This window comes from Procambarus clarkii, chromosome 13 (genome assembly GCF_040958095.1).
Source record: "Procambarus clarkii isolate CNS0578487 chromosome 13, FALCON_Pclarkii_2.0, whole genome shotgun sequence".
In the NCBI taxonomy this organism is placed as follows: Eukaryota; Metazoa; Arthropoda; class Malacostraca; order Decapoda; family Cambaridae; genus Procambarus; species Procambarus clarkii.
In genome coordinates, this window is record NC_091162.1 from 37,424,429 (window position 1) to 37,436,388 (window position 11,960).

Genomic DNA, 11,960 nt, shown 5'->3' on the forward strand with positions numbered 1-11,960 from the left:
ACCACCACCAGCATGGTGCCCCAGAGTACACCACCACCACCAGCATGGTGCCCCAGAGTACACCACCACCACCAGCATGGTGCCCCAGAGTACACCACCACCACCAGCATGGTGCCCCAGAGTACACCACCACCACCAGCATGGTGCCCCAGAGTACACCACCAGCATGGTGCCCCAGAGTACACCACCAGCATGGTGCCCCAGAGTACACCACCACCACCAGCATGGTGTCCCAGAGTACACCACCAGCATGGTGCCCCAGAGTACACCACCAGCATGGTGCCCCAGAGTACACCACCACCACCAGCATGGTGCCCCAGAGTACACCACCAGCATGGTGCCCCAGAGTACACCACCAGCATGGTGCCCCAGAGTACACCACCAGCATGGTGCCCCAGAGTACACCACCAGCATGGTGCCCCAGAGTACACCACCAGCATGGTGCCCCAGAGTACACCACCAGCATGGTGCCCCAGAGTACACCACCAGCATGGTGCCCCAGAGTACACCACCAGCATGGTGCCCCAGAGTACACCACCAGCATGGTGCCCCAGAGTACACCACCAGCATGGTGCCCCAGAGTACACCACCAGCATGGTGCCCCAGAGTACACCACCAGCATGGTGCCCCAGAGTACACCACCAGCATGGTGCCCCAGAGTACACCACCAGCATGGTGCCCCAGAGTACACCACCAGCATGGTGCCCCAGAGTACACCACCACCAGCATGGTGCCCCAGAGTACACCACCAGCATGGTGCCCCAGAGTACACCACCAGCATGGTGCCCCAGAGTACACCACCACCACCAGCATGGTGCCCCAGAGTACACCACCAGCATGGTGCCCCAGAGTACACCACCAGCATGGTGCCCCAGAGTACACCACCAGCATGGTGCCCCAGAGTACACCACCAGCATGGTGCCCCAGAGTACACCACCAGCATGGTGCCCCAGAGTACACCACCAGCATGGTGCCCCAGAGTACACCACCAGCATGGTGCCCCAGAGTACACCACCAGCATGGTGCCCCAGAGTACACCACCAGCATGGTGCCCCAGAGTACACCACCAGCATGGTGCCCCAGAGTACACCACCACCAGCATGGTGCCCCAGAGTACACCACCAGCATGGTGCCCCAGAGTACACCACCAGCATGGTGCCCCAGAGTACACCACCAGCATGGTGCCCCAGAGTACACCACCAGCATGGTGCCCCAGAGTACACCACCAGCATGGTGCCCCAGAGTACACCACCACCAGCATGGTGCCCCAGAGTACACCACCAGCATGGTGCCCCAGAGTACACCACCAGCATGGTGCCCCAGAGTACACCACCAGCATGGTGCCCCAGAGTACACCACCAGCATGGTGCCCCAGAGTACACCACCACCAGCATGGTGCCCCAGAGTACACCACCAGCATGGTGCCCCAGAGTACACCACCACCAGCATGGTGCCCCAGAGTACACCACCAGCATGGTGCCCCAGAGTACACCACCACCAGCATGGTGCCCCAGAGTACACCACCAGCATGGTGCCCCAGAGTACACCACCAGCATGGTGCCCCAGAGTACACCACCAGCATGGTGCCCCAGAGTACACCACCAGCATGGTGCCCCAGAGTACACCACCAGCATGGTGCCCCAGAGTACACCACCAGCATGGTGCCCCAGAGTACACCACCACCAGCATGGTGCCCCAGAGTACACCACCAGCATGGTGCCCCAGAGTACACCACCAGCATGGTGCCCCAGAGTACACCACCAGCATGGTGCCCCAGAGTACACCACCAGCATGGTGCCCCAGAGTACACCACCAGCATGGTGCCCCAGAGTACACCACCAGCATGGTGCCCCAGAGTACACCACCAACATGGTGCCCCAGAGTACACCACCAGCATGGTGCCCCAGAGTACACCACCAGCATGGTGCCCCAGAGTACACCACCAACATGGTGCCCCAGAGTACACCACCAGCATGGTGCCCCAGCAGCCCGTCCTCCAAAAATGGGGTGATAAATGTAAGGAGACAAATAAGTGCAATTATGTACTATTCATAGCAGTTAGGAAGTGTACTTATTTTCACTTAGTATTAAATCGTACTGTCAAATATATTGTGAATATTTGAGTTTACCTGAAAAACTGAATAGAAAACCACGACCTCACCTAACCTTCTTAGTTTTTGAAGATAATAATTTTATTGCTTCTTAATTACAATTAGTACTTAACCTATAGCTATATTGATATTACAGTTTTATAAAACTAATAAAACAAAACTAAAATATGTCAATAAATTGTAAAGAAACTCTGGATATTTTAAACTTTTGTATAAATCTTTATTGTTTAATAAACTTGAAAAAGAAATCCCAAATATTTAAAACTTGTGTATAGAATATTGAAATTGAAAACTTCATCCCAAAATTCTGAGTGTCTTAACAGAAAACGAGGAGAATTAAATCGGGGGGAGTTGGGTAAATGTAACAGCCCCATAAGTGCAATTATGCACTGTTTATGACAGTAAGAAAATGTACTTATTACACTTAGTATTAAGTCGTACTGTCAATTCGGAGGATGGTTGCGACTGTGTTAACATGTTAACAGGTGGAAGTGGTTGGGCACCATTCCTCTCACCCGTCCCATCCCAAAGCCTTACCCTTAACCCTTCCCAGTGCTATATAGTCGTAATGGCTTGGCGCTTCCCCCTGATAATTCTACTTCTTAAGTAAAGAGTGCGGCAGAGAGCACATTTACTCACCCCCCCCCCCCCGCCCCCGCCTGGAGGCTGAGGACTCACCCCTTACTCATGCTCCTCTCTTCTCTCACCTCTAACTCCGTAGTGAAACATAGTGTTGTACTCTCTACTCTAGTGTAACTAGAGAGTTGAGTGCTGCTCACTGCTCTAACACAGTGTTGTACTCTCTACTCTAGTGTTACTAGAGAGTTGAGTGCTGCTCACTGCTCTAACACAGTGTTGTACTCTCTACTCTAGTGTTACTAGAGAGTTGAGTGCTGCTCACTGCTCTAACACAGTGTTCTATGGCACATCAGTAAAGGGGTGAACAAACTCCATTTATCACCGGACTATATTTACCAAACACATCAAATGTACTAATTAACTCATAAAAACTTAACCAATTACTGCGTGAGTTCAATGACACTGGAATTAATAGAAAGGGAGTGGGGGGGGGGGACTCCACGCACTGCCATACAAGAGTTCCTGGCACACGCTGCACTCTGTTCACTCAACCACTCTGGTGAAGACGAGGCATTACTGACACTCTCACCTCAGCGTGCACCCCGGGTAGAGAAGCTGCCTCGTGTGTGTACTCTCTCTGGGGCACTCCCTCTCACTCTCCTCCCAGCTTACTCTCCGACGGTGTACTCTCCACTCTGGCAAGCGAGAACATGTTAACACAGTCCACAATATAACAGAGTCCACACGTGGCACAGGTTCCACCACCACATATGGTACAGGTTCCACCACCACCACATATGGTACAGGTTCCACCACCACATATGGTACAGGTTCCACCACCACTACATATGGTACAGGTTCCACCACCACCACATATGGTACAGGTTCCACCACCACATATGGTGCAGGTTCCACCACCACATATGGTACAGGTTCCACCACCACAACATATGGTACAGGTTCCACCACCACCACATATGGTACAGGTTCCACCACCACATATGGTACAGGTTCCACCACCACTACATATGGTACAGGTTCCACCACCACCACATATGGTACAGGTTCCACCACCACCACATATGGTACAGGTTCCACCACCACATATGGTACAGGTTCCACCACCACATATGGTACAGGTTCCACCACCACTACATATGGTACAGGTTCCACCACCACCACATATGGTACAGGTTCCACCACCACCACATATGGTACAGGTTCCACCACCACATATGGTACAGGTTCCACCACCAATACATATGGTACAGGTTCCACCACCACCACATATGGTACAGGTTCCACCACCACTACATATGGTACAGGTTCCACCACCACCACATATGGCACAGGTTCCACCACCACATATGGTGCAGGTTCCACCACCACCACATATGGTACAGGTTCCACCACCACCACATATGGTACAGGTTCCACCACCATCACATATTGCATAGGTTCCACCACCACATATGGTACAGGTTCCACCACCAACACATATGGTACAGGTTCCACCAACACCACATAAGGTACAGGTTCCACCACCACCACATATGGTAAAGGTTCAGCCACCACATATGGTACAGGTTCCACCACCACCACATATGGTACAAGTTCCACCACCACTACATATGGTACAGGATCCAATACCACCATAAATGGTACAGGTTCCACCACCACATATGGTACAGGTTCCACCACCACCACATACGGTACAGGTTCCACCACCACCACATATGGTACAGGTTCCACCACCACCACATATGGTACATGTTCCACCACCACCACCTATGGTACAGGTTCCACCACCACCACATATGGTACAGGTTCCACCACCACCACATATGGTACAGGTTCCACCACCACCACATATGGTACAGGTTCCACCACCACCACATATGGTACAAGTTCCACCACCACCACCACATATGGTACAAGTTCCACCACCACTACATATAGTACAGGTTCCACCACCACCACATGGTACAGGTTCCACCACGACCACCACATATGGTACAGGTTCCACAACCACCACATATGGTACAGGTTCCACCACCACCACATATGGTACAGGTTCCACCACCACATATGGTACAGGTTCTACCACCACCACATATGGTACAAGTTCCACCACCACCACATATGGTACAGGTTCCACCACCACCACATATGGCACAGGTTCCACCACCACATATGGTACAGGTTCCACCACCACCACATATGATACAAGTTCCACCACCACCACATATGGTACAGGTTCCACCACCACCACATATGGTACAGGTTCCACCACCACATATAGTACAGGTTCTACCACCACCACATATGGTACAGGTTCCACCACCACCACATATGGTACAGGTTCCACCACCACATATAGTACAGGTTCTACCACCACCACATATGGTACAGGTTCCACCACCACCACATATGGTACAGGTTCCACCACCACCACATATGGTACAGGTTCCACCACCACCACATATGATACAAGTTCCCCCACCACCACATATGGAACAGGTTCCACCACCACCACCACATATGGTACAGGTTCCACCACCACCACATATAGTACAGGTTCCACCACCACCACATATGGTACAGGTTCCACCACGACCACCACATATGGTACAGGTTCCACCACCACATATGGTACAGGTTCCACCACCACCACATATGGTACAGGTTCCACCACCACATATGGTACAGGTTCAAACACCACCACATATAGTACAGGTTCCACCACCACATATGGTATAGGTTCCACCACCACCACATATGGTACAGGATCCACCACCACCACATATGGTACATGTTCCACCACCACCACATATGGTACAGGTTCCACCACCACCACATATGGTACAGGTTTCGCCACCACATATGGTACATGTTCCACCACCACCACATATGGTACATGTTCCACCATCACCACATATGGTACAGGTTCCACCACCACCACATATGGTACATGTTCCACCACCACCACCTATGGTACAGGTTCCACCACCACCACATATGGTACAGGTTACACCACCACCATATATGGTACAGGTTCCTCCACCTCATATGGTACAGGTTCCACCACCACCACATGTGGTACTGGTTCCACCACCACCACATATGGTACTGGTTCCACCACCACATATGGTACAGGTTCCACCACCACCACATATGGTACAGGTTCCACCACCACCACATATGGCATAGGTTCCACCACCACATATGGTACAGGTTCCACCACCAACACATATGGTACGGGTTCCACCAACACCACATATGGTACAGGTTCCACCACCACCACATATGGTAAAGGTTCAGCCACCACATATGGTACAGGTTCCACCACCACCACATATGGTACAAGTTCCACCACCACTACATATGGTACAGGATCCACCACCACCATAAATGGTACAGGTTCCACCACCACATATGGTACAGGTTCCACCACCACCACATATGGTACAGGTTCCACCACCACCACATATGGTACAGGTTCTACCACCACCACATATGGTACATGTTCCACCACCACCACCTATGGTACAGGTTCCACCGCCACCACATATGGTACAGGTTCCACCACCACAACATATGGTACAGGTTCCACCACCACATATGGTACAGCTTCCACCACCACCACATATGGTACAGGTTCCACCACTACCACATATGGTACAGGTTCCACCACCACCACATATGGTACAGGTTCCACCACCACCACATATGGTACAGGATCCACCACCACCACATATGGTACAGGTTCCACCACCAACTTATATGGTACAGGATCCACCACCACCACATATGGTACAGGTTCCACCACCAACATATATGCTACAGGATCCACCACCACCACATATGGTACAGGTTCAGCCACCACATATGGTACAGGTTCCATTACCACCACATATGGTACAAGTTCCACCACCAACACATATGGTACAGGATCCACCACCACCACATATGGTACAGGTTCCACCACCACATATGGTACAGGTTCCACCACCACCACATATGGTACAAGTTCCACCACCACCACATATGGTACAGGTTCCACCACCACCACCACATATGGTACAGGTTCCACCACCACCACATATAGTACAGGTTCCACCACCACATATGGTACAGGTTCCACCACCACCACATATGGTACAGGTTCCACCACCACCAAATATGGAAGAGGTTCCACCACCACTACATATGGCACAGGTTCCGCCACCAACACATATGATACAGGTTCCACCACCAACACATATGATACAGGTTCCACCACCATCACATATGGTACAGGTTCCACCACCACATATGGTACAGGTTCCACCACCACATATGGTATACTTTCCACCACCACATATCGTACAGGTTCCACCACCACATGATACAGGTTCTACCACCACATATGGTACAGGTTCCACCACCACCACATATGGTACAGGTTCCACCACCACCACCACATATGGTACAGGTTCCACCACCACTACATATAGTACAGGTTCCACCACCACCACATATGGTACAGGTTCCACCACGACCACCACATATGGTACAGGTTCCACCACGACCACCACATTTGGTACAGGTTCCACAACCACCACATATGGTACAGGTTCCACCACCACCACATATGGTACAGGTTCCACCACCACATATGGAACAGGTTCCACCACCACCACATATGGTACAAGTTCCACCACCACCACATATGGTACAGGTTCCACCACCACCACATATGGCACAGGTTCCACCACCACATATGGTACAGGTTCCACCACCACCACATATGATACAAGTTCCACCACCACCACATATGGTACAGGTTCCACCACCACCACATATGGTACAGGTTCCACCACCACCACATATAGTACAGGTTCCACCACCACATATAGTACAGGTTCTACCACCACTACATATGGTAGAGGTTCCACCACCACCACATATGGTACAGGTTCCACCACCACCACATATGGTACAGGTTCCTCCACCACCACATATGATACAAGTTCCAACACCACCACATATGGAACAGGTTCCACCACCACCACCACATATGGTACAGGTTCCACCACCACCACATATAGTACAGGTTCCACCACCACCACATATGGAACAGGTTCCACCACGACCACCACATATGGTACAGGTTCCACCACCACATATGGTACAGGTTCCACCACCACCACATATGGTACAGGTTTCACCACCACATATGGTACAGGTTCAAACACCACCACATATAGTACAGGTTCCACCACCACATATGGTATAGGTTCCACCACCACCACATATGGTACAGGTTCCACCACCACCACATATGGTACATGTTCCACCACCACCACATATGGTACAGGTTCCACCACCACCACATATGGTACAGGTTTCGCCACCACATATGGTACAGGTTCCACCACCACCACATATGGTACATGTTCCACCACATATGGTACAGGTTCCACCACCACCACATATGGTACATGTTCCACCACAACCACCTATGGTACAGGTTCCACCACCACCACATATGATACAGGTTCCACCACCACATATGGTTCAGGTTCCACCTCCACCACATATGGTACAGGTTCCACCACCACCACATAAGGTACAGGTTCCACCACCACCACATGTGATACAGGTTCCACCACCACATATGGTACAGGTTCCACCACCAAATATGGTACAGGTTCCACCACCACATGTGGTACTGGTTCCACCACCACCACATATGGTAAAGGTTCCACCACCACCACATATGGTACAGGTTCCTCCACCTCATATGGTACAGGTTCCACCACCACCACATGTGGTACTGGTTCCACCACCACCACATATGGTACTGGTTCCACCACCACATATGGTACTGGTTCCACCACAACATATGGTACGGGTTCCACCACCACATATCGGACAGGATCCACCACTACATATGTTACTGGTTCCACCACCACCACATATGGTACAGGTTCTACCACCACCACATATGGTACATGTTCCACCACCACCACCTATGGTACAGGTTCCACCGCCACCACATATGGTACAGGTTGCACCACCACAACATACGGTACAGGTTCCACCACCACATATGGTACAGCTTCCACCACCACCACATATGGTACAGGTTCCACCACTACCACATATGGTACAGGTTCCACCACCACCACATATGGTACAGGTTCCACCACCACCACATATGGTACAGGATCCACCACCACCACATATGGTACAGGTTCCACCACCAACTTATATGGTACAGGATCCACCACCACCACATATGGTACAGGTTCCACCACCAACATATATGCTACAGGATCCACCACCACCACATATGGTACAGGTTCAGCCACCACATATGGTACAGGTTCCATTACCACCACATATGGTACAAGTTCCACCACCAACACATATGGTACAGGATCCACCACCACCACATATGGTACAGGTTCCACCACCACATATGGTACAGGTTCCACCACCACCACATATGGTACAAGTTCCACCACCACCACATATGGTACAGGTTCCACCACCACCACCACATATGGTACAGGTTCCACCACCACCACATATAGTACAGGTTCCACCACCACATATGGTACAGGTTCCACCACCACCACATATGGTACAGGTTCCACCACCACCACATATGGAAGAGGTTCCACCACCACCACATATGGTACAGGTTCCACCACCACTACATATGATACAAGTTCCACCACCACCACCACATATGGTACAGGTTCCACCACCACCACCACATATGGTACAGGTTCCACCACCACCACATATAGTACAGGTTCCACCACCACATATAGTACAGGTTCTACCACCACCACATATGGTACAGGTTCCACCACCACCACATATGGTACAGGTTCCACCACCACCACATATGGTACAAGTTCCACCACCACCACATATGGTACAGGTTCCACCACCACCACCACATATGGTACAGGTTCCACCACCACTACATATAGTACAGATTCCACCACCACCACATACGGTACAGGTTCCACCACGACCACCACATATGGTACAGGTTCCACCACGACCACCACATTTGGTACAGGTTCCACAACCACCACATATGGTACAGGTTCCACCACCACCACATATGGTACAGGTTCCACCACCACATATGGAACAGGTTCCACCACCACCACATATGGTACAAGTTCCACCACCACCACATATGGTACAGGTTCCACCACCACCACATATGGCACAGGTTCCACCACCACATATGGTACAGGTTCCACCACCACCACATATGATACAAGTTCCACCACCACCACATATGGTACAGGTTCCACCACCACCACATATGGTACAGGTTCCACCACCACCACATATAGTACAGGTTCCACCACCACATATAGTACAGGTTCTACCACCACCACTTATGGTACAGGTTCCACCACCACCACATATGGTACAGGTTCCACCACCACCACATATGGTACAGGTTCCTCCACCACCACATATGATACAAGTTCCACCACCACCATATATGGAACAGGTTCCACCACCACCACCACATATGGTACAGGTTCCACCACCACCACATATAGTACAGGTTCCACCACCACCACATATGGTACAGGTTCCACCACGACCACCACATATGGTACAGGTTCCACCACCTCATATGGTACAGGTTCCACCACCACCACATATGGTACAGGTTTCACCACCACATATGGTACAGGTTCAAACACCACCACATATAGTACAGGTTCCACCACCACATATGGTATAGGTTCCACCACCACCACATATGGTACAGGTTCCACCACCACCACATATGGTACATGTTCCACCACCACCACATATGGTACAGGTTCCACCACCACCACATATGGTACAGGTTTCGCCACCACATATTGTACAGGTTCCACCACCACCACATATGGTACATGTTCCACCACATATGGTACAGGTTCCACCACCACCACATATGGTACATGTTCCACCACAACCACCTATGGTACAGGTTCCACCACCACCACATATGATACAGGTTCCACCACCACATATGGTTCAGGTTCCACCACCACCACATATGGTACAGGTTCCACCACCACCACATAAGGTACAGGTTCCACCACCACCACATATGGTACAGGTTCCACCACCACCACATAAGGTACAGGTTCCACCACCACCACATGTGATACAGGTTCCACCACCACATATGGTACAGGTTCCACCACCAAATATGGTACAGGTTCCACCACCACATGTGGTACTGGTTCCACCACCACCACATATGGTAAAGGTTCCACCACCACCACATACGGTACAGGTTCCTCCACCTTATATGGTACAGGTTCCACCACCACCACATGTGGTACTGGTTCCACCACCACCACATATGGTACTGGTTCCACCACCACATATGGTACTGGTTCCACCACAACATATGGTACGGGTTCCACCACCACATATCGGACAGGATCCACCACTACATATGTTACTGGTTCCACCACCACCACATATGGTATTGATTCCACCACCACCACATATGGTACAGGTTCCACCACCACCACATATGGTACAGGTTCCACCACCACATATGGTACAATTTCCGCCACCACATGTGATACTGGTTCTACCACCACCACATATGGTACAGGTTCCACCACCATATATGGTACAGGTTCCACCACCACCACCACATATGGTACAGGTTCCACCACCTCATATGGTACAGGTTCCACCACCACATACGGTACAGGTTCCACCACCAAATGTGGTACTTGTTCCACCACCACCACATATGGTACAGGTTACACCACCACCATATATGGTTCAAGTTCTACCACCACATGTGGTACTTGTTCCACAACCACCACATATGGTACAGGTTCCACCACCACATAGAGTACACGTTTCACCACCACATATGGTACCGGTTCCACCACCACATGTGGTACTGGTTCCACCACCACCATATATGGTACAGGTTCCACCACCACCACATATAATACTGGTTCCACCACCACCACATATGGTACTTATTCCACCACCACATATGGTACTGGTTCCACCACCACCACATATGGTACAGGTTCCACCACCACCACATATGGTACAGGTTCCACCACCACATATGGTACTGGTTCCACCACCACATATGGTATAGGTTCCACCACCACATGTGGTACAGGTTCCACCACCACCACATATGATACACGTTCCACCACCACCACATATGGTACAGGTTCCACCACCACATATGGTACAGGTTTCACCACC

The 11,960-nt window shown here is 50.8% G+C and overlaps 1 protein-coding gene across 1 annotated transcript; it reads right to left on the reverse strand.

The window, feature by feature from the left end:
* Positions 1-3,358: 3,358 nt before the first annotated feature.
* Positions 3,359-11,350, reverse strand: LOC138364465 (magnetosome-associated protein MamJ-like). The gene is made up of 3 exons (XM_069324105.1): positions 10,952-11,350; positions 8,510-8,704; positions 3,359-3,385 (listed from the first exon to the last, which is right to left on the reverse strand). The coding sequence occupies exons 1-3, from the start codon at positions 11,348-11,350 to the stop codon at positions 3,359-3,361; spliced, it is 621 nt and encodes a 206-aa protein (XP_069180206.1).
* Positions 11,351-11,960: the final 610 nt, after the last annotated feature.

What these genes read in the sequence shown, in the direction of transcription:
- LOC138364465 (XM_069324105.1), bottom strand. Translation starts at nt 11,350, where the DNA reads ATGGTGGTGGAACCTGTACCATATGTGGTGGTGGTAGAACCAGTATCA. An exon ending in ATGTGGTGGTGGTGGAACCA is followed by an intron (nt 8,705 to 10,951) that starts GTACCACATGTG and finishes CCTGTACCATAG; the next exon opens with GTGGTGGTGGTGGAACATGT. An exon ending in ATGTGGTGGTGGTGGAACCA is followed by an intron (nt 3,386 to 8,509) that starts GTACCACATGTG and finishes CTCGCTTGCCAG; the next exon opens with AGTGGAGAGTACACCGTCGG.